Source organism: Corythoichthys intestinalis, chromosome 11 (genome assembly GCF_030265065.1).
Source record: "Corythoichthys intestinalis isolate RoL2023-P3 chromosome 11, ASM3026506v1, whole genome shotgun sequence".
Classification (NCBI taxonomy): domain Eukaryota; kingdom Metazoa; phylum Chordata; class Actinopteri; order Syngnathiformes; family Syngnathidae; genus Corythoichthys; species Corythoichthys intestinalis.
In genome coordinates, this window is record NC_080405.1 from 53,277,779 (window position 1) to 53,302,182 (window position 24,404).

The following is a 24,404-nucleotide window of genomic DNA, read 5'->3' on the forward strand; positions in this document are numbered from 1 at the left end:
GGTATAATTTATTTTATATTGAGTGTGTTAGAGTAATACAAACAGTCGATCGGTAAACATGAGGAAAGATATTATTCCCTGATTGATTATATTAAGTGTGTTAGAATAATGAGAACAGACGGTGCCTAAGAGAAAAGGTACAATCTCCTTCAACATCAACTATTTTGCATGACAAACTGGATTTAAATGTTTCGGTTCTGAATCAAGTAGTTTATTTTGTGTGCTTTTTTTCATAAGAATTCTACTTACCCGCTACTTTTTTTTTTTTTTTTTTTTTTACCTTTCAGGCAGTGTCAAAATAGGAAACAACAATGTGGGTATGGATTCAGTGGGTGAAGAAGTCAGCCTGTGGCAGAAAATGATGCAGTACCCAGACTCTTGGGCAGAGGGCAGTCTTCCATTGCGTACCACCATGAGGAAGAAGAAGGACAAATGAGGACTCTGGATCATTTTTATTTTAAGGACAGAAGCTTTTCTAGCGACAGACTGACGATTGGCTATGAGTAGACGTGACATTTTTAGGGATGCTCACATTTTAAAGCACAGTCATACAAAGTCTTCACGGTGTCATGCAATTTATTAGATGCAAAAAGGAATTTTATATTTGTTCGTTACCAGTATGATATCGAATGTTTGTACAAGGTTTTGAGGAGAGATTTTTAACTTTCATGGTTGCCTCCAACATGTTAATCAATAAATATTGACTCAGTATCTGCATTGTGATCAACAGTGTTGTTAATAACGGCGCTGGAGTATAACGGCGTTACTAACGGTGTTATTTTTTTCAGTAGTGAGTAATCTTTAATTTTCTCATCTTTGCAACACCGTTACCGTTACTTCGTTAGTTGAATGACGCGAGAAAAGTGAGAGACACGGACTCGCGGAGAGAGCAGAGCGGGAGTGGTGACACCATTGCAAACCTGATTCTAGGTGGCTCCAATAATACCTGACTGTAGCCGATAGCCTACAAACTACGCCCACATGATGCTACAGGAGATATCACATGTATATAGAACTAGATGCGAAATGACACTTGGCGGCATTGGCACATTGTATAGAGAACTAGATGCGAAATTACATGACTCGCCAGCATTAGTAAACAGCCGCCATCTTGAAGCAGTAGACTTCTCAAGAAGGCTCTTGTAGAGAATCTTCCTAGCGAACCTAAGTAACTTTTTATCTAAAATATTCCTAAATCGGCAAAACTTAAATCTATCTTTAAATGATGAAACAGTTGTAAAACTTTCACATGTTGAAAGTACACAGAAGGGACCTAAAGCAATAACGGGAGCAATTCTAACTTAATTTCAGCGTATGACTTTTTCCCCGCTGCTTGACCCCTGCAGCCTATAGGTTGATTTTTCTTTTTACAGGCTAAAAATGACGTTTTGCCCAGCCTACTTTTAATGCGGCATAACGCGTTGTCGTCATGTGCATTCAGGAAGAAGACCGAGGCGGCGGATGTATTGGATTAACCATGCATGAATATAGAGGCAACAACGAAAGTGAACAGAAAGGCACCAAGAAAAAGCAGAAAATGTCTAAAGTGTAGGGCATTTCAAGCTGGACACCAAGGCTGGACACATTAACAGCGGTAATAACATTAAAATATTTAACGCAATTAACGCATGCGCTGCACTACCCACTCACGCATTGTCGCGTTCAATCTATAATGGCACCGTTTTAAGTAAACGTAGAGCTAAAAGGCAACGAATAATGAGTACAGACAATTTTGGCAGCCTTTGAAGCCTTTTTTTAGTTGGCTAAAGCCTTACAATCCCTCTATCAACAATTAGAAATATAGTGGGAAGCAATGTGGGGAAGAAAGGTAGTAGTTGATCTTTTAACACCCTATGTTATTTCCCAACGCAGAGAAGATATATCAATTGGTACCACTACGCACAGTCATGGTTGCACTTCCCATTATGCATTTGGGCATGGCTACAGTATCATTTACTGAAAGCTCAACAAATACACTAGATTGCAATATTTAGTCACAATATACAAAGTCACAAGTCTTTCTATCCGTGGATCCCTCTCACAGAAAGAATGTTAATAATGTAAATGCCATCTTGAGGATTTATTGTCATAATAAACAAATACGGTACTTATGTACTGTATGTTAAATGTATATATTAGTCCGAGTTTTATTCATTTTTTTCTTAATGCATTGCCAAAATGTACATGATCGGGAAAAATTATCGGGAATGATTGGAATTGGGAGCAAAAAAAAAAAAAAGCGATCGGGAAATATCGGGATCGGCAGATACTCAAACTAAAACGATCGGGATCGGATCGGGAGCAAAAAAACATGATTGGAACAACCCTATGAATTTTGATTGTTATTTACATCTGTAGCGCCGCAGTGCATGCTAGGAGGCATGTTGGATGACAACTGTTGACGGCAGGTGGCAGCAGAGGTTGTTTCCCCCAAGGGAGCAGTGATGGCCAAATGAAGCTATCCAGCTTATTGGTTCAAAGCTTCATGGTGGTTCATATGATCTTCTGACAGTCTTATGATGCCGCTGTCAAAGTGTTACCGGTTAATATCTTTTGGTGTAAATATCCCATAATACTGTGAGGACAGCTGCGGCTTATCGTATAGTGTAGCCTATCTATAAACACATGCCGTTTTCATGTCGCGCCTTATAGTCCGAAAATTACGGTATACGGATAAGATATTGAATTGCAAAAGAATCAGATACCACCAGAAATTTACTCTCGGATTTTGCGCTACTCTTGATTGTAAAGGAGTATTTTTACTATTTTCCTTAACTCATTAGCTGCTGATCAACCAATTGTTGGTAGGGTGTATTTTGACCTTTTTCCCCTGCTTTTATGAATCACAGAAGTCCCTATGGAGCTCCAGCTTCTCCCGCTCCTCTTCGTCCAGCACAAAGCTGTCGATGTAGGAGAAGAGCTCCTCCGACGCGATCGGGTTGATGAAACGCTCCCGATCCAGACCCATTTTGTCCACTAGCACCATGCTGAAATACTGCCTGGAGATTCGGAATGTTAACCTGTTTGGGGAAGGGAAAATCCAAATGAAAGCTTTTATTAGGTGGAGATATACACTGAGTCAGTTGTGGGATAAGTGTGTAAATGCATTTTCCAGTCAGCAAATGTGTGTCTCGCCCTCATGCAAATTGGACGGGTTGGTGGAAAATCACTATATATTAGCCTTCATTTCAATGAATGAGAATCTGGTGATATTCTCTCATGGGCTTTTATTATGGAGGAGCCTCATGTGAAAGTAGTTTGGATTAGAAAATGTCACTAGTTTACCATGTAATATTAGTTTTTAAATGTGAGTGAGTGCAAGTCACCTGATTTTGATTCAGAGTACTGAACCACACTACCTTAGAAATGTATTAAAAGGGGAAAAAAGTACTTTCAAATGTTTTTTCCCCTCCATTCAACAATGATATCCCAATATTATAGCCCCCCCAAAAAAACGTGATTAGTAGTGGTTTCAGCCAGGGGTCGCGTTAACCGAATATATTCCGTCGTTGACCGATTTTTTTTAAAACGGTGACGGAAAAAACAAGTCCGTCATTTTGACAGGTTGCAATTCACACCCCAGACCACAGGGTGGCGAGTGAGCATATTAATTAGCTTTTGTCTCTCTTGATGCATGACGTCGTTGGCCTTACTCTGAAAAATGTCAAGGCAGCTGAGTGTCCGAAGTTTCTTCTAAAAGCCCCAGAACGACGATGGTGTTGATAAGAGGTGAAAAAAGAGGGACTGCACAAGCGGGCAAGTCCATGCGCACCAGGAGGAAAGTGTGAGACTGCGTTCAGGCCACAGCAGTTGAACTGTTAATTTCATTGTTCCATATGTAGCCTACCTACTAGGGCCACAGTCAGCTGTTTTTGTCACTGCAGAGAAAAAGTTATATTCATCTGCATGATGTGTGATGGCACGGTGTGGATTCTCTGTTAAGCTTGTTCGGACAGAATATTAATTTAAAATGAATGAAAACTAAATACTATTGAATATGTTGAAGCGGTATGCAATGTTAAGAGTCTTGTTAGCTCGAATTGCTGTGTCCAGCCGCTGTAGCTCTGCTGCTTTCTGTGAACTCTCTATTCATATTCAAGCCGGAACGCGCGCGGCTCTTAAGTGTCTCTGTCACGTGACTGTGTCGTAGCCGGTAACGCGCTCGGCCAAATGGACACACAAGTACGGAGGTGAATTATGCCAAACAAAGGGTCACCACAATATCATTATCATCATTTTAAAATTTTAAGTGACGGGTAAAAATAGATTATGACCGGATTTTTATGACCCTGTCAGTCAAAATGACAGACAATGAAAAAGTCTAGCGCAACCTCTGGTTTCAGCAAAGGGTGGAAGAAAAAAATTTTTGATTGTGGTTTTAAGGAGTTTTTTAGGGTTCGGGCAGACATGTCCAAAGTCTGCCCGGGGGCCAAATGTGGCCCGTGGTCAAATTTCATCCGGCCCCCAGCCTCTCTCATAAAATCAATAACGTCTAACCCACACAAAGACTTAATAAACTGGTCAGCAGTACTGCTACCAGCATTTGAAATAGCTTACACACTAAATGCTGCTCCTCATTTACCCACTAAAAGGCAGCAGCACTCTAAGCAACATTACCCAGTGTGACCTTTTACTCCCAATTTCCTAAAATAGTGACAATCAAAAAAAAAATAGTTGACTGCGACGGCCGACGCTTCAAGAATAGGTGGAAATTGGACTACTTCTTCACTAAAATACGCAACAACTGTGTCTGCCTCATTTGCAAAGAGACAGTCGCTGTTTTTAAAGAGTTCAATGTGAGGCGATATTACCAAACAAGACATGCTGACATGTACAGAAGACTACAGGGAAGATACGTAGCGAGAAATTGAAGCTAGTTTAATTTTACAGCAGCAGTATTTCGCAAGAGCCCGAGAGTCGAAAGAGAACGCCACAAAGGCTAGTTGCGAGATTGTTGACATTATTAATTAAAAAATAATAATTAAGCAAATGTGACACACATAATCGCTTAGTTAAATTTGCTTAAATATATTTTTCTATGTAAAGGACGTCAGCCAAGGTCGGCCCCCCACATTTTTACCACACCAAATATGGCCCCTTTTGCAAAAGGTTTGGACACCCCTGGGTTAGGGTAATGAATGAATGAATATCAGATAGGCAGATATTTCTGAAGAAATTGTAATGGTAGCTTTACAGTGATGGTTGGTACAGTGCTGGCCAAAAGTATTGGCACCCTTATAATGCTCAATTTCTCCCGGAAAATGATTGCAATTACAAATGCTTTGGTAGTAATATCTTCATTTATTTTGCTTGAAATGTAAAACACAAAAGAAAATGGGGGGGGGGGGGGCTTATTATTTTACACAAAACTCCAAAAATGGGCCAGACAAAAGTAATGGCACCCTTTTAAAAAATCATGTAATTCTTCTCTAATTTGTGTAATTAACAGCACCTGTTACTTACCTGTGGCACATACAGTTGTGAAGAACATAATGTCTTGGCTCTCTTGAGTTTCCAGTTATTTCTACAACTCTGATTTTTCTCCGATAGAGTGATTGGAACAGATACTTCTTTGTCACAAAAAACATTCATGAAGTTTGGTTCTTTTATGACTTTATAAAAAGTGATCAAATCTGCTGGGTCGAAAATATACATACAGCAACACGAATTAGTAATTTCTTGTGAGTGATTATTGACTTGAACAATCATTGACTTGAACAAGTCAGGAAAGTCACTTGGAGCCATTTCAAAGCAGCTGCAGGTCCCAAGAGCAACAGTGCAAACAATTGTTTGTAAGTATGAAGTGCATGGCACTGTTTTGTCACTGCCACGATCAGGAAGAAAACGCAAGCTATCACCTGCTGCTGAGAGAAAATTGGTCATGAGGGTGAAGATTCAACCGAGAATCACCAAAAAGCAGATCTGCCAAGAATTAGAAGCTGCTGGAACACAGGTGTCAGTGTCCACAGTCAGCGTGTTTTGCATCTCCATGGACTGAGAGGCTGCCGTGCAAGAAGGAAGCCCTTGCTCCAAAAGCGGCACATTAAGGCTCGACTGAAGTTTGCTGCTGATCACATGGACAAAGATAAGACCTTCTGGAGGAAAGTTCTGTGGTCAGACGAAAAAAAAATCGAGCTGTTTGGCCACAATGCCCAGCAATATGTTTGGAGGAGAAAAGGTGAGGCCTTTAACCCCAAGTACACCATGCCTTCCGTCAAGCACGGTGGTGGTAGTATTATGCTGTGGGGCTGTTTTGCTGCCAATGGAACTGGTGCTTTACAGAGAGTAAATGGGATAATGAAGAAGGAGGATTACCTTCAAATTCTTCAAGATAACCTAACGTCATCAGCCCGAAGATTGGGTCTTGGGCGCAGTTTGGTGTTCCAACAGGACAATGACCCCAAACACACATCAAAAGTGGTAATGGAATGGCTAAATCAGGCTAGAATTAACGTTTTCGAATGGCCTTCCCAAAGTCCCATTGAGAACTTGTGGACAATGCTGAAGAAAGACGTCCATGTCAGAAAGCCATCAAATTGAACTGAACTGCACCAATTCTGTCAAGAGGAGTGGTCAAAGATTCAACCAGAAGCTTGTGGATGGCTACCAAAAGCGCCTAATTGAAGTGAAAATGGCCAAGGGACATGTTACCAAATATTAGCGCTGCTGTATGTATATTTTTGACCCAGCAGATTTGATCACTTTTTTCTGTTCACCCATAATAAAGTCATAAAAGAACCAAACTTCATGAATGTTTTTTGTGACAAAGTAGTATCTGTTTCAATCACTCTATCAGAGAAAAATCAGAGTTGTAGAAATAAATGGAAACTCATGAGAGCCATGACATTATGTTCTTCACAAGTGTAGGTAAACTTTTGACCACAACTGTAGCAGGGGCTGGCAATCACTAAATCACACTTGCAACCAGTTAAAATGGATTAAAGTTGACAACTTTTTAACTTGAACATACATTAGTTTGACCACTTTTCCCAATGTTTTTTTTTTCTTTTTTTTTCTTATTTTTATGCATATTCTATTCTCTGCACAAGTGACGCTGCTAACATTAGGACAGCATTGCACTATTTCCCTTATGTACATATTTCATTCTAAGCAAGCTATAATTATGCACTTATAGCTCTAGAGCATATATTTTTCTAGTTATCAAATACATATGTTTATACTGGAGTGCCAAGTCCATTTTTGTTGTTCACAATGTTCTGTTGTTGACAATGACAATAAAGACCTATTCTGTTCAACCTCTGTCCTGTGTCTTTTCCTGTTTTTTCAGTCTAATGGTTTGGCATATTGTCCTCTTGAGTTCATGTTGCTCATCAATTTGACTTTAGGATTCTTTTTTGATTTTATTTATTTATTTTTTTTTCAGTATCAAACGGTCAAAAAATGTATCTTGAGTCTATTTTTACAGAATGGATGTGTTCTTTTATTAACACTTTATTTTTTCTTCGTTAATATTTAAAAGGACACAATGTTATACAGAGGTGTACTTATTAAAGATGCACCGATACCGATACTAGTATCGGCAGGGGGCGCCGATCCGGCCCGAAATGATGGTATCGGTATCGGCGAGTACCAACAAAGACGGCGCCGATACTATTTACCGGTCCATTATTATAACATTTGACCACAGCCTTTTTCTCCTCCTGGCGCTCACGACACTCTTGTCTCTGTGTTGTGTGATGACACGTGAACACCAAGCAGCTATCGCTATTGGCCTGCTCCAGACCAATGAGAGCGGGCCAATAGCCACTCCTGACCAATCAAAAGGGGGCTTTTTCATATGGACGAAAAACAAACCAGGAAATATGGCGGCGGGCGGTCGGGAAATATTTCCAAATAGAAATCCCGTCGATTAAAATCAATGGCTGTATGCAAGATTTGCGGCCTGAAAGTTTGGAGATGTGGAGTTAAATCGGCCAGGTTCAATACCTCGAACTTGATAAAACATTTGAAGACGAAACGTGAACGAACACAACGAGTTTGAGCCTGCAAGAGCAGGACTGCTATCCAGAGGAAGAAGGCCGCTGGACTGGAGCAACAATCTCTGGTCAGTTCACTTCGTCTACTTTACTTTTATTGTCTTTTACTGCAAGAAATGCCGCAGTAATTTGGGAAGTGTTTCCAAAGTATTGTTGCCACCTTTCAGAAATAGAAATAAGGGATTCCCACCTCCCGAAAAAAAGGAGAGACGGGATGCTCTAGTCAATTATTATTATAATTGTTAGCGTCCGCAATTGCGGAAACAAGGTTGAACCTCGAAGCAGACAACAAGCGGGGGGATACATAAAAGGGTTTAATGATTGCAAACAAAAAATAACACGCGATCGCGGGATAGTAGAAATAACAAAAGGAGTCCGTGACAGCAGGTCGACGGACAAACTAAGACGATAGGCAGCGGTTACAAACGAGAGCAGCACACTAACAGAAAAACCCAATGCAGGGGCATAACAAGCAAATGTAGCGAGACTATTGTGCCAGATGTCAAATAGCGATCAGCAAGGCAAATATCTCGGCAGCCTTCTCTGAGATCACCCGTGCTTAAATGCTGCGTTGATGAGCCTGCATTGGATTCAAGTGCCACGCCCCCACGCCCAGCAACAAAACACAATCTAACCAGCAGCAGAATGTGACAATAATTTCATGAAAGTTGCACTGTTTGGACTTTGAGAGGTTTAAAAAAGTTTATTCAGTTCATTCAGAGTTTATTATTATGAATTTATTTTTACTTTCTTACTGTTGGGCTAGTATTATACATGTTTTATTAATTTCACAAATTTAGCACTATTTTGGCCATTGAGAGCCAAAGGTTTATTCAACTATTGTCTACTAGGGTTTAGTGTACTTTTTCCTATTTTGCAAAGGTAAGCAACAGCCTGACAAAGCCTTGATAGCAATGATTTCACATCCAATTATGTAGCTCTTTGAAAAAAAAAAAAAAAAATTAAGAAAAAAAAATACACATATAAACGAGGTGGTATCGGTATGGTATCGGTATCAGCCGATACTGCACAGCCAGGTATCGGTATCGGGGCCAAAAAATGGTATCGGTGCAACACTAGTACTTATAATAATAAGAATTTTGTAGACAAATGATAGTACGGTATATTTACAGTGGCGGCAGAGAGTTAGTGGGGGGCACGGAACGTTTAAGTCTTCCTTGGGAGGGGTAAGAGAAAATCATGGAGAAGCACTGGTCTAGGATAATGTGAGGTGAATTTCTTTACCTCAACTCGTCGACAACTACTGAGGTCAAGTTGTTCTCCTTAATACGTCCGGTCTCTTGCGGCGGAGAGCCCAGCAACTCTATGAGCGTCACGTGGCGCAGCTCTAATCCGCAGTCTGCTTTCTGAAGAAGGGGTGACTTAGAAGTTTGCCAAAGGGATTTGATTTGAAGTTCTCCTCACTTGTATCATGATGTTCTGCAGCTGGTACTCTGGGTCGGCGATGTCGGGCGCGGACAAAATGAGGAGTCGCCGCTTCTGGAAAAACTGACGTAGCAGAGCCGATGCCGTTTGCACGTTTGCTTCGATCTCCATGGCTGAAACGAACAAGGTGGAGATTATTCAGTCTATTGGAGTACAAAGTTTCCCACCTTTGATCAATACTCACCGACGCACTCCGCGGGCCCGTCGCTCCAGTTGCGATCGAACTGGCAAACCCGGCTGGCAACGCCCCTGCGCTCGTACCCGCCGTCGCAGGCGTACTCGCACACAGCGCCGTAGTTGGTGATGTCGGAGGAGCAGGTGAGGGACCCGTGTAATGGGGGAGACAGGGCGGGGCATCTCCACACTTTAAGGAATAAACGAGGCAAAAACAGCACAATGAAATTTCGCAGTGCCGTCCGCTCAACTCCCGTTAGATACAAAATCATATAAAAATGTCAGTGAAAATCTGGTCAACATTCGTATTACCGTATTGGCCCGAATATAAGACGACCCCCTTTTTCAAGACTCAAGTTTAAAAAAAGACTTTTTGAACACCAAATTAATTTTTATACAGAAAATAATTACAGTACATCCAAAACAAATGATTATAACAATATATTTGAGAGAAAAAGCATGTTATTTTGCCTCATTCAAATTTTAATATCTGAACATTTAAATAAGTAAACTAGGGGTGTCAAAATTATCGCGTTAACGGGCGGTAATTTTTTTGATCACGTTAAAATATTTGACGCAATTAACGCACATGCCCCGCTCAAACAGATTAAAATGACAGCACAGTGCAATGCCAACTTGTTACTTGTGTTTTTTGGAGTTTTGTCGCGCTCTGCTGGCGCTTGGGTGCGACTGATTTTATGGGCTTCAGCACCCATGGGCATTGTGTAATTATTGACATCAACAATGGGGGGCTACTAGTTTATTTTTTGATTGAAAATTTTACAAATTTTATTAAAACGAAAACATTGAGACGGGTTTTAATATAAAATTTCTATAACCTTTACTAATATTTATCTTTTAAGAACTACAAGTCTTTCTAGCCATGGATCGCTTTAACAGAATGTTAATAATGTTAATGCTATCTTGTTGATTTATTGTTATAATAAACAAATACAGTACTTATGTACCATATGTTGAATGTATATATCCATCTTGTGTGTTATCTTTCCATTCCAACAATAATTTACAGAAAAATATGGCAGATTTTATAGATGGTTTTATTTGAGCTTAATTACGATTTTTAAGCTGTAATTAACTCGATTAAAATTTTTAATCGTTTAACAGCCCTAATGTAAACTAAAGTGCAATCACATTCGTAAATGAATGAAAACAACAAAATTGCAATAACTGCATTAGCAGCGCTATTTGTGCAAAAACCATAAAATACGAATAAATATTTTCTATAAATAGAAAAGTGGTACGAGTAATGTGCAGGTTCACGGTTTATATCGTTTGAGGCTAAGCTCAGGCGCGCATCGGGCACCAGCAGTTTCAGCGTGCTAAAAATGATTTAGTTGAGCTTTACTTCAATCTTGGACTCAACTTGCACCTGAGCTTACCCTCAAATGATATAAGAAAATAAATAAATGAGGACCTCAGTACAACAAAAGAACAACTGGCAAAGTTGCTTGGCAAAAGTCCGCTAGCCTAAATGCAACATAATGCTAATGTTTACCAGATTGTTTCTGGTGCGCACCAGATGGTTTAAATTTATTTTATTTCTGTCTATGTCCCTTTAGGGGTTCCGTATTCACAACATTTTTAGCTAGTTTAGATCAAAATGGTTGACCTTAGATTGATCTATAAAAGAATTGTTTAAATATCGAGAAAAAAACAACAAAAAACAATAGCAGCACAAACAATACGAACTGCATCATTGCGGTTCCATTCCGCCGTACATGGGGAGCTGCACGTCGTCACTACAAATTAATTGGAGAATATCAACAAGACCATTGCACCACAAACAAAAAAATCTTTCGGCACAAACCAAGGGAAAAGGATTGACACAATTTTTAGCCTGTTTAGAGCAAATTAGGGGGCAGATTGACCTCAGACTGCCCTATAAAATAATTGTAAATATCTCAAAAACGATAGCAGCTCAAAGGAAACGTACAGCACAAACCGATACAAACGTAGCGATTTTGATTGCAAAAAGTTTGGACACCCCTGGTCTAAGGTATGGAGCATGGGCGGTGCTAATGGAAAATTTCCGGCAGGTTTTATATTTTACCTAGGGCTGTCAAACGATTAAAATTTTTAATCGAGTTAATTACAGCTTAAAAATTAATTAATCGTAATTAATTGCAATTCAAACCATCTATAAAATATGCCATATTTTTCTGTAAATTATTGTTGGAATGGAAAGATAAGACACAAGACAGATATATATATTCAACATACAGTACATAAGTACTGTATTTGTTTATTATAACAATAAATCAACAAGATGGCTTTAGCATTATTAACATTCTCTTAAAGCGATCCATGGATAGAAAGACTTGTAGTTCTTAAAAGATAAATGTTAGTACAAGTTATAGAAATTTTATATTAAAACCCCTCTTAATGTTTTCGTTTTATTAAAATTTGTAAAATTTTCAATCAAAAAATAAACTAGTAGCTCACCATTGTTGATGTCAATAATTACACCATGCTTACTCATTGTGCTTAAACCCATAAAATCATTTGGACCCAAGCGCCAGCAGAGGGCACCAAACACCAAAAAACAAGTAACAAGCAGACATTACACTGCTCTCATTTTAATCTGTTTGAGCGGGGCATGTGCGTGAATTGCGTCAAATATTTTAACGTGATTAATTAAAATAATTAATTAACGCCCATTAACGCAAAAATTTTGACAGCCCTAATCTATATAATAAATATATATATATGTATATATTAGTCATTATTTATTTATTTTCAAAATGCATTTTGCAAGTGATATAGGCATCTTTGAGTGAACTTCGAGTAAAATTCAAGTATCTTGAGGCCGTGCTGAGTGTCCTCTTTTTTGGAAATCAAAATATGGTCACCCTAAAATAAATAAATGAGGACCTAAGTACAACAAAAGAACAACTGGCAAAGTTGCGTCGCAAAAGTCTGCTAGCCTAAATGCTACATTATGCTAATATTTACCAAATTGTTTCTGGTGCGCACCAGATGGTTTAAATTTATTTTATTTCTGATTATGTCCCTTTACGGGTTCCGTTATTGACAATATTTTTGGCTAGTTTAGATCAAAATGGTTGACCTTAGATTGATCTATAAAAGAATTGTAAATATCGAGGACAAAACCAAACAAACAAAAAAAAACAATAGCAGGACAAACAATACGAACTGCATCATTGCGGTTCCATTCCGCTGTACATGGGGAGGTGCACGTCGTCACTACAAATAAATTGTAGAATATCTACAAGACAGTTGCACCACAAACAAAAGAATCTTTCAGCACAAACCAAGGGAAAAGGATTGACACAATTTTTAGCCTGTTTAGATCAAATTAGGGGGCAGATTGACCTCAGACTGACCTATAAAATAATTGTAAATATCTCAAAAACGATAGCAGCTCCAAGGAAATGTACAGCACAAACCGGCACAAACGTAGCGATTGACATTTTTATATAAAATTGCATCTGATGGGGGTCGACTTTACGAGGGTCGTCGGCTCACCTTCAACCCGGACGATAAACTTGCAGGCGGCTCTGTTCCTCGCTTGATCGTACACTTTGTAACGAACAATATTGACTCCCTCCTTGAAGTCAGTGCCGGGCTCCTGGCCCACTAGGATCACGCTACAAAGTAAACAAAGTCGTATTAAGTGGTTCCATTTGTTTTGAAACAAATGAAAAACATTTGAAAGTTAGACAGCAACATACTCGAGTACTTTATCAGCTGTGTCCGTGGCAACTGGTGCATCCCAACTCACTCTGGCGGTCAGTTTTCCAGGTTCTGCTATTTTGATTCTCGATAGCGGACACCTGATTTTCGGAGGTTCTGTATCTGAAGTAAGAAAAATTCATACACTGCTCAAGTCATGATTGTTGTATCAGCATATCGTGAAACAATCATTATTGTGAGCCTTGTATCGCATTTTTTAAGACCCCCAATATAGAGCTCGCAGACACCAGTTTGAGAACCTTGAAGTACTGCGTGACCACAGCTTTGGATTCCATTAGCAGCGTGAGAAGACATGTTTACTTTGGTAAAACGGAGTCCCTAGAGAGCTACGCCAGCGAAGAAAAACATCAAAAGTCAGGAAAAGCAGATGGACAGAGTTTAGCTCTATTTTATGACTGCAGATTGAAGCTATCAGATAGAATTAAAGTCCTTATTGCTCACAGATGTGTCATCTAAACAATGTTTTTCAGTTGATTGTTAGCGTGTCCTAACTTGAGTGTTGTATTTATTTTTCTGACAACTTATTACGTTTACGTCCTGCTCATTAAGTCTGCTTTTGGGGTCCGGGGATCATCCTTGGGAGCTGGCGCGTCTCATCGGCTGGACAATAGTGGGGCAGCGCGGTGTCAACGGGATCCTTTCCTGCCCTAGCGTTGTGTCGCGTCGGTTGGGGCGGTTCTGGCGGTGGCTGGGGGTCCAAGTGGGCAGGCAGTGGTGGGGGCAACCATAGGTGGGTCCCCTCGTCCTTTTTTCTGAGGGCTCATTAAAGGGGGAATGGATGGCCTGGGGGACTACCCTGGGTACCGGGGGGATGACAGTGGCCCCTTTGCTGGAGGAGGGGTGGGCCGCGTTCGCTTCCACTTCGAGTGGCTAGGGCAGTGCCGGGGCCCTGGGGAGGCTCCTACGCGGTATTTTCTTTCGGAATATCATATACAGTGTATCACAAAAGTGAGTACACCCCTCACATTTCTGCAGATATTTAAGTATATCTTTTCATGGGACAGCTGTGACAAAAATGACACTTTTACACAACAAAAAGAAGTCTGTGTGCAACTTACTGTATATAATAGAGTTAATTTATTTTCCCCTCAAAATAACTCAAAATATAGCCATTAATATCTAAACCCCCTGGCAACAAAAGTGAGTACACCGCATAGAAACTACGTACATTCCTAAATGTTCAAATTGAGTACTGCTTGTCATTTTCCATCCAAAATGTCATGTGACTTGTTACAGGAGTGCTGTCATCATTGCTGCATAGACTGAAGAGGTGGGGGGTCAACCTGTTAGTGCTCAGACCATACGCCGCCCTCTACATCAAATTGGTGTACATGGCTGTCACCCTAGGAGGAAGCCTCTATTGAATATTGTACACAAGAAAACAGTTTGCTGAAGACATGTCAACGAAGCACATGGATTGCTGGAACCATGTCCTATGGTCTGATGAGACGGGCGGCGGGCTTTGTTGTGTACCGTCTTCAGAAGAGGCTTCCTCCTGGGGTGACAGCCATGCACACCAATTTGATGTAGAGTGCGGCGTATGGTCTGAGCACGAACAGGCTGACCCCCCACCTCTTCAATCTCTGCAGCAATGTTAACGGCACTCCTGTAACGAGTCACATGACATTTTGGAGGAAAAATGACAGGCAGTACTCAATTTGGACATTTAGGGATGCACGTTTTTTCAAAGGGGTGTACTCACTTTTGTTGCCAGGGGGTTAGATATTCATGGCTATATTTTGAGTTATTTTGAGGGGAATAAATGAACTCTATTATACTGTATAAGCTGCACACAGACTACTTTTCATTGTGTCATTTTGTCAGTGTTGTCCCATGAAAAGATATACCTAAATATCTGCAGAAATGCGAGGGGTGTACTCACTTTTGTGATACACTGTATTTGAGAGGGTTCACATAAGACTGAGTGCAATTCGACACACTCAGGTAGAGAGAGCTTGTCGGTGCCAGGATTTGCGATCAGGTAGCATAGAATAGGATTTCAGCATATCCACACTTACAGGTCCATCCATCCATCCATCCATCCATCTTCAACCGCTTATCTGAAGTCGGGTTATGGCGGCATTAGTTTACGCAGGGGGCCCCAAAATTCCCTTTCCCTGGCCACATTAACTAGTTCTGACTAGTTGGATCCCGAGGTGCTCCCCCAGTCAGTGTCGAGATATAATCCCTCCACCTGGTCCTGGGCCTTGTCTCCTCCTAGTTGGATGTGTCAGGAACACCTCCCTAGGGGGGTGCCCTGGTGGCATCTGCTCCAGATGCCCGAACCACTGCAACTGACTTCTTTCTACGTGAAGAAAAAGCGACCCGACTCTGAGCCTCTTGTGGATAGCAGCGTTTCTCACCATGTCTCTATGGCTACGTTCATACTACAGGTCTTAATGCATGAATCCGATTTTTTCGTGTTTTTCCGACTCGAGTGAGGCATTAACTTGACGGTCTGAACGTGACATGTCGCATAGAACGGCACCATTTCAAATCCGATCTGGGCCACATTTTTCCAGAACGTCGTGGCGGTCTGTACTGTCGAATCTCCCAAATCGGAATTCATGCAGCAATTACGTCATCAAAGTGCGAGAGAGACGCTACGGTAGCGGTGCAGCTGTGCGTTATTAGCGCCTAGCTTGCATGTAAAACGGCTTTTGGGGAAGGGACGGGCTTGACAATAGTCATAAAAATATAAAAATGGGTTGAGGATAAGCCTGAGAATGATCGGTTCTCTCTACTCTATGAGCAATATTTCAAGATTGCTTACACTGCCGAGAGTCAGGGCAAACTGCCCGCATGTGTGTGTGACATGCACGGACAGTGCGTGCATGCTATCGAGCCATATAAACTTTGAATATAATCCTACACGGGGATTATTTATGTCTGTTATTTGTGTCCTCTTTTTGAAAAGCAAATTATGATATCCCTGGAATGACAGATGACAGCCAGCATGTGTGGTCATTTGTTTTGATGCTTCTGCGCATGCGGGTCTTCTTGCCCAGCGCGTGTCCGACTGCGAATTAGTGCGCATGCGTAATACTTGAATGGTCTCGATGGACAAAGGCAGTCTGAACGCGCACGCCAAAAAACAGATATAACAAAAAATCAGATTTGTGCATTAAGACCTGTAGTATGAACCTAGCCTAAGTGAGAGGCCAGCTATCCGCCTGAGAAAACACATTTCAGCCACTTGTAACCGCAATCTCGTTCCTTCGGTCACGACCCATCGCTCATGACCCCTTTCTGTTCGTTGCTTAATGAACAAACCTAATGGGAGTATATCAAACTCCCATGTAATACCGTAATTTTTGGACTATTGGGCGCCCCTGATTACAAGCCTCACCCAGTACATTTTTAAAGGAAAAACCATTTTGTACATACATAAGCCTCTCCTGCCTATAAGCCGCGTATGCCCACTTAGTAACATGAGATATTGACAAAGAAATACACAGTTTTCAAAATTTTAATAACACACCTCAACTTTGCCTTCCAAACAGCGCCAGCAAACACGGGTTATATAGCGGAAGTTACATAGCATCAACACAGCGGTAACAGCACTAAGTGGGTTGGTTATTAAAAACATAAAAGTCTTTGTTAGCTATCTTCATCTTCCTCTTCCTCCTGTGCACTCAAACCATGGACGTCTTCACCCTCAGTGTCGGATATGAAGACGCTCGGATATACTTCGCCCCGCACCTACTCAGTCTCTCCTCCGTTGTCGCCTTCAATGTCTCCCATAATGAGGCAAATGCACTACTAAGCCCATGCCATCCTCCTCGTCACACAGCAAAGTGGCCCCTCGAAACCTGTTGGTGATGGCGGACTTCTTTCACAGTACACCGCTTCACGCTGCCAGGCTCCCTCGGCATACCTGTGAAAAAGCTGCTCTTCGCATGCGGCGAGTCTTGGCAATTGATCTCTCGCCGCTAGTCATCTAAGCTTCCATACAACTCGGACGGCCAATTTAATTTCTTCTAGCATTTTCCATGATGCGGGTCTGCCAATTCTACTCATGCACAAAGACGAGGGTCCGCCACCTCTATTCATGCACAACGCACAAAGTTAAACAAACCACCGGTAAAAGTGCAAACTAGCGTATTCCGAAATTCCACGTGTCTCACTCCCACATTCCATGCTCGAGCGCCCCTGGCAGCCGTCAGAAAAATGCACGAATTGGCCGCATCACTGCACACGCCGCAGGACCCAAAATGAGGGAAAAAAGTAGCGGCTTGTAGTCCGGAAATTACGGTACACTGAAACTGTTAAGAGCATAAGGACACTCAGATTCCTGTTCTCCGTGTCTATGCAACTGAACAGGACAGGTTAAAAAAAAGTCGTACCTGAGCAGATAGGCTGCGATCCACTCCACGCACCCCCGTGCAGACACGTGCGGCTGTGCTCGCCCTCAATTCGGTAGCCGGGGGCGCAGGTGAAGTCGCACCTGGAGTCCACCACGAACCCTTGAGTGCACGTGTATCTGCCGTGCAGGATTAGGGCCAACACACCGCATCTCATCTCTGCAAAAACACGGGTTGGGTGTTGATAATGATATTACGTTTGATAGAATACAGTGCTGTTTTTTAGTGTTGCACCAATACCATTTTTTGTCTCCTGATACCGATTCCGACACCTGGTTGTCCGGTATCAGCCGATACTGTACTGATACCATGTTTTTTTTGTTTTTGTTTTTTTAAATATAGATGTATCTTGGCTATATAAAGAACTAATGTTATTTTTAACTTTCATTGACAACACTAGACGTCTAATCCGGTTGAAGTGGGAGGACTGGCAGCGAATACTAGTGATAAACTAATTGATCAGAGATTGCACCTTGGCCAGATGAGTAACAAATTTTAATTTTGACTCTTTGGCTGGCATTGACAGTGCTACACTTCCAATCCATTTAAAGTGGGAGGGCTGGCAGCAAATGAATGAACACCACCCTCACGCTTCAAATGGATTGTACCTCGACTAGTGATAAACTCGCTCAAATCCAAGGCAAAAGGATGATTGGACACCACACATTTGAGCATGTTTTTTATGGCAGTGTGTGGATGGTGGCCATCTTGGGTCAGTAGACTGGAAGTTGGAACCTACTCAATGAAACTCAAAGCAGAAGGACGATTGGACACCACACAATTGAGCGTCTATCATCTGTTTTTAATGGCAGTGTGCGTAGATGACAGCCATCTTGGGTCAGTAGACCAGAAGTTAGAAACTGTTTGAACGTCTACTCGAGATAAACTCACTGAAATTCAAAGTGGAAGGAGGATTGAAAGCCACACAATTAAATGTCTATCAACTGTTATTTAGGGAAGTGTGTGTAGACGCCAGCCATCTTGAGTCAGTTGACCGGAAATTGGAAACTATTTGAATGTCTACTTGAGATAAACTCACTGAAATTCAAAGCAGAAGGATGATTGGACGCCACATGATCGAGCGGCTATCATAATCTGTTTTTTATGGCAGTGTGTGTAGATGGTGGCCATCTTGGGTCAGTAGACAAAGTTGAAAACTATTTGAACGTTAACTAATGATATACTTACTGAAATTCAAAGCAGAAGGATGATTGGACGCCACATGATCGAGCGGCTATCATAATTTGATTTTTATGGCAGTGTGTGTAGACAGCGGTCATCTTGGGTCCATTGACTGAAAGTTGAAAACTATTTGAACATCTACTAGCGATATACTCACTGTAATTCAAAGCAGAAGGATGATTAGACGCAACACGATTGAGCGTCCATCATCTGCTTTTTTATGGAAGTGTGTGTAGATGGCAGCCATCTTGGGTCAGTACATCGGAAATTGGAAACTATTTGAATGTCTACTAGAGATAAACTGACTGAAATTCAAAGCAGAAGGGTAATTGGCTGCCACACGATTGAGTGTATATCAACTGTTTTTAATGGCAGTGTGTGTAGATCGCAGCCATCTTGGGTCAGTAGACCAGAAGTTGGAAACTATTTGAACGTTTAATAGTGTTAAACTCAATTTAATTCAAAGCAGAAGAATGATTGGATGCCACACAATTGTCTATCAAGAGTTTTTCCATGGCAGTGTTTGTAGCTGGCAGCCATCTTGGGTAGGTAGACCGGAAGTTTGGAAATTACAGTATATCTCGATTGTACACATTGCGCAGCATCGGCACATTATTTCTTAGTACTCCCTGATACCGATGACATTGTTTTAGTGCTATATCAGTACCAAACCGATACTAGTATCGGTATTGATGCAACACTACTATTTTTATTTATTAACTCATTCATTGCCATTGACGGCACTAGACGTCCATTCAATTTTGACTGGGAGAGCTCACAGTGAATGACATAATCAACCAATAAAAAATATCGCATGCTATCTGCATGGTGTTAAATCATTTATACTGTGATTTTTGGAATAGCGACTTCCACTCACTGCGGCACATCGCAGTCCCAGACCAACGGCGGTTGGCGAGACACTGGATGGAACTCTGGCCTATCAGGCGGTAGCCCCTGTCGCACACCATGTTGCAACGCGTCCCCTGGGTGGTCCGGTATGTTCGGCTTCGGGGGGAGTGGCAGGTCAGTTCGCCATTGGCGAGGCGTGGAGTGTGGCACCAGTGAAGTTCTGATGGGGAAGAAAAAATATCTGTTGAGTGTGAAATCCAGGTTTTATTGTACTTGTACACAGCAAATTCAAAAGTCTTAAATTTGCAGTGTTAGTGTTGTCAGTTGAACTTGGACGAAATGGTGATATATCGCGATACTTTGTATCCCAAAAGGTTATCGATATGCTCCTGCCAAGAATCGAGATATCGTTTTATAAAGGTGTCAATGTCTAAAAAGATAAATAAAAATGAACCAACAAGTTGCTACCAAAATCTTCCACCATTATAGTGTCTCAGGTAACACTTAAGGCTGCATTGACGGTGCTTGACGCCCAATCCATTTAGACTGGGAACGTTCGTTCATTCGAAACCAAAGAATTCATAGTCATTCTGTCTGATTTTCAGGGCATTTACAGGCCACTTGCTGTTCATTTTAGGGCATTTACAGGTGATTTTCTGTTGAGTTTGAGTCACTGCCTATTCCTTTGGGTAATTCCCAGGTCACTTCTTGATCTGTAACTCAGATTAAACTGGAAGAGACCCATAAAAATACCCCAAAATCAACAGGAAGTAACTGAAAATCAACAGGTGAAAGACCTTAAATGGCCCATAATTACCTCATTGCCTGGCATTGGCTGCCACTACCGGCCATAGACGTTCAATCCATTTGAAGAAGGAGGGTGGCAGCGAATAAACGAATGTTCATTCGCTGCCACCCTCCCACTTCAAATGGATTGGACGTCTACTAGTGATAAACTCATTCCAATTTACAGCAGAAGCTTGTTTTTCTGTTCATTAGTTCTTTGTAGAATATCCTATAATGATTTCCTGACCAATGTATCGATAATCGTTGTATCGCCATATCATCGTTATCGTGAGCTCTGTATCGCAAATCGTGTCATATCGTGAGGTACCAAGAGTTTCCCACTCCTAGTTGAACTTCTGTGCTAAATTTACATTTGTTTAATTTAATTCAACATTCTGAGGCCCTGAAAAGAGTTGGTGTTAATTCACAAACAAGCACAAACGATTGACATAATTTTTATGTAAATTTGTATCTGATGGGAGGCCAACTTCAACGAATTGCTCATATTACATATGAACGATACAAAATTCTGATTGCAAACATTAGGTATTGGTGCATTATTGCCCTCCATACGTGTGTATTCTAGGTGAAGCGCGTCTTCGTCCTCTGCAACATCCTCTGTAGTCCCACACACAGCTGCAACAAGAAAAACACACACACATGGAAAAAGAGTTCATCAAACCCATAACATAACTGAGTAAGTATGTTTCCAGTGACAAGAGGCATTTTGGTGTCATTAACTCGTAGGCTGGTTCAGAAAGTCTCTCGGCAACACAAACTTCCTGCAAGCATTCCACTATTCACAGACATGGAATTACTATCAGTTATTCGAACAGAAAAGCAGCATGTACATAAAACACTGAGCGGTAGATTAAGTCAATTGTATATTTGTTGTTTTGAAGTGTATAAATGATCATCTTTCAACTGGTCTAAGTTTCCATTTTTTATTTTTGTTACACTCAGCAACTTTCCTAAGTTCAACACTGGGCTAACATCCCAGAAAGTGAGATTTTATCTACATTCACACATATCGCGATTAGCGCTGCAGCTATCGATTATTTTAGTAGTTGATTAATCGATGGACTAGTTAGTTCGAATAATTGAGTAGTCGGAAAAGGAACATAAAAAATTAAAACACCTGAGCTGAGCCTCATACGGTATAAAAATAAATAAATGAGGATCCAAGTACAACAAAAGAACAATTGGCTAACTTACATAGCACAAGTCTGCAAACTTAAATGCTATAAAATGCTAACTTTTTTTTTTCACAATGCTTCTAACAAATGGTTCAAACACATATTCCCACAAAAAATGGCTAATTATACCTTTAAACTAAATTATGAATGCATAAAAAAAAAATTAGCTCAAACAAAAACCTTAGCTTATGTTTATCTACATTCACACGTATCGTGATTAGTGCTGCAGCTATCAAATATTTCAGTAGTTGATTAATCGGTGGACTAGTTAGTTCGAATAATGGAGTAGTCGTAAAAGGAACATAGAAAATTAAAACACCCGAGCTGAGCCTCACACGGTATAAAAAAATTAAATAAATGAGGATCTAACTACAACAAAAGAACAATTGGCTAACTTACATAGCAAAAGTCCGCTAGCTTAAATGCCATAAAATGCTAGGTTTTTGTTTGTTTGTTTTTTAACAATGCTCTTAACAAATGGTTCAAACACATATTCCCACAAAAAAAAAAAGGCTAAATATACCTTAAAACTAAATTATGAATGCATAAAAAAAAAAAAAAAAAAAAAAATAGCTTTAACAAAAACTTAGCTTATGCTGGTCTTAAATGGGAGCAGCTGGATTCAGCCATGTGAAATGGAGTTTTTTCATATTCACTGCTGCCACTAGAGGGAAGTGTATCCACCCAAATCAATCAAACTGAATGCAAACACTTTAAAAAACAAACCATTACAATGCCACTCTAAGTATTAAACGAATACTCGAAGCAGCCAAATTTAATTGAATCTTTTTTCTAATCGAATTACTTGAGTAAATCGATTAATCGTTGAAGCACTAATCGCGATGTATCACCAGGGTGGGAAGTAAGGTGTTACATTTACTCCGTTACATTTACTTGGGTAACTTTTTGGGTAAAATGTACTTGTAAGAGTAATTTTACTAAGCCATATTTTTTACTTTAACTTGAGTAGATTTGTGTGGAAGACACCTGATATCATGAGGCTCGGTTTCACCAATGAAACGTCGCAACAACAATCACATGACTCCATTGTATTGAGCAGACACTTGCCGCTCTATGATCATGTCGGCCTGTTCAATCACGTCTTTAAAGCGTCGTAAGAAAATAAAAATTGACACAGAGCGCTGCCGTCAACATGACTCGAAAGCGCAGATTTTAACCTCTTTCCCAGTTTTTATTTGGCACTGATTGACCACGGAAAAACCGGAGTTATGATTCTTTTGTTTTCATCATAGGAAACATATTTTCTCCACTAGAAGGCACTGATGCTCTCTGGATGAATAAGGCTTCATTTCTGTATTTTTTTCTCTCACCAAAATTAGATGGGTTTTTTTGTATTTCTTTGGCCTAATGTGGCTACTAAATAGGCTGTAGTCTTTATCATTAACTATATTTTGCTTTGTTGTAAAAGACTTTGAGGACCTCTCGGGTTTTTGTAAAGCGCTATGTAAATAAACTGGATATTACTTGATTCTTCTTCAAAGTATAATAATAACAGTTCATATAGATAACTTTGTGCTGAGAAAAAACATTGTTTAAAAAAATCAAACATTGAGAGCAGTTACTCACAATGTTACTCATTACTTGAGTATTATTTCCACCAAATCTACTTGAGTACATTTTTTGGATGACTGCTTTTGTTTTTACTTGAGTTGTATTATTTTGAAGTAACGCTACTCTTACTTGAGTAACATTTTTGACGACTCTACCCACCTTTGTGTATTACTATATCGATATTGTCCCACCCCCACATTTAATAGTATTATAGTGTAATAGTGTCTAATAATGTTATCACGACAATGGAGACATTTGCATAACTTATTTGAACCAAGCCATATTAACAGATGTGCACTCTACATTAAGATCATCATAAAAATTTCACGTACTCACCTGAAAGATATAACAAGAACAAAAAGAGCACCGGGGTCATTGTCAAACTTCTGTTCGGGAAAAAGGATGACACCGCCGGGAGGGAAAAAATGTGCGCAGCTTATCGACGGGGTTCCAAGTCCGACTCCCAACAATGTCACGCTCCCCAAAACCTTGAGAATTCACACTAAAATGTATTTTTAAAAAGCCAAATCGGTTGTCCTCGGTGGGAAACAGGAGCTTCTTTTTTTTTTTGTTCTTGACTCAGAAGCTGAACTCCCCGAATTCCTCCTTACTTTAGCGGTGTGTAGAAATTCCACTGGGGGGCGCGCTTGTCTCTTGTCTCTCGTCAATCAAACATGCGTTAAAAAGTCATAATAGATGCATTATTTAGTGAGTTTATGTAAATGATTTTTCGCAGTTATTTGCTACATGTTTAGTCGAGCAACGATTTGACTGCCCATCACGTAAATGTTTAGTAGACTCATTTACTCAACGAGAAGGCTTTCTTCAGAATAATACGATTAAATACGTGCTTTTGCATTAATTCAACTAATCATTGTCACAATGTATTTTACTTTATAGTATTTCGTTAGCACTAGCTTAACACAATTTGTCAATGAAAGCTAAGGGGAACTCTATTCATCGTAGTTCTCGTTGGTTATTTTTATTTTGAAAGCCAAGCATGCGAACAGTTGCAAAAACTAGCTTGATGCTAGCGGAAATTTTAAATCCTTCAGCTCATACTATTACTTTACTGCTTTACATTATTTTTTTCCTGGCTCTTT

At 40.4% G+C, this 24,404-nt stretch overlaps 2 protein-coding genes across 21 annotated transcripts in view; one reads left to right on the forward strand and one right to left on the reverse strand.

Annotated features, from left to right (window-relative positions):
- sytl4 (synaptotagmin-like 4) overlaps positions 1-711 on the forward strand; it is a 52,195-nt gene extending 51,484 nt beyond the window's left edge. For all 20 annotated transcript variants that reach the window (XM_057850119.1, XM_057850127.1, XM_057850121.1 and 17 more), the window contains one exon: positions 288-711. In XM_057850119.1, coding sequence (XP_057706102.1) covers positions 288-436 — 149 coding nt within the window. In that variant the 3' untranslated portion in view covers positions 437-711. The remainder of the gene's footprint in view (positions 1-287) is intronic.
- srpx2 (sushi-repeat containing protein X-linked 2) lies at positions 1-24,088 on the reverse strand. Its single transcript, XM_057850140.1, has 10 exons — positions 23,638-24,088; positions 21,107-21,169; positions 19,776-19,967; positions 17,699-17,875; positions 13,331-13,454; positions 13,125-13,246; positions 9,628-9,807; positions 9,423-9,556; positions 9,243-9,364; positions 1-3,020 (listed from the first exon to the last, which is right to left on the reverse strand). Exons 1-10 carry the CDS (start codon positions 23,675-23,677, stop codon positions 2,837-2,839), a joined length of 1,338 nt encoding a protein of 445 aa, XP_057706123.1. The 5' UTR covers positions 23,678-24,088; the 3' UTR covers positions 1-2,836.
- Positions 24,089-24,404: the final 316 nt, after the last annotated feature.

What these genes read in the sequence shown, in the direction of transcription:
- srpx2 (XM_057850140.1), bottom strand. Translation starts at nt 23,677, where the DNA reads ATGACCCCGGTGCTCTTTTTGTTCTTGTTATATCTTTCAG. An exon ending in ATCGCAGCCTATCTGCTCAG is followed by an intron (nt 13,455 to 17,698) that starts GTACGACTTTTT and finishes TTCTTACTTCAG; the next exon opens with ATACAGAACCTCCGAAAATC. An exon ending in GTAGTTGTCGACGAGTTGAG is followed by an intron (nt 3,021 to 9,242) that starts GTAAAGAAATTC and finishes TTCCCCAAACAG; the next exon opens with GTTAACATTCCGAATCTCCA.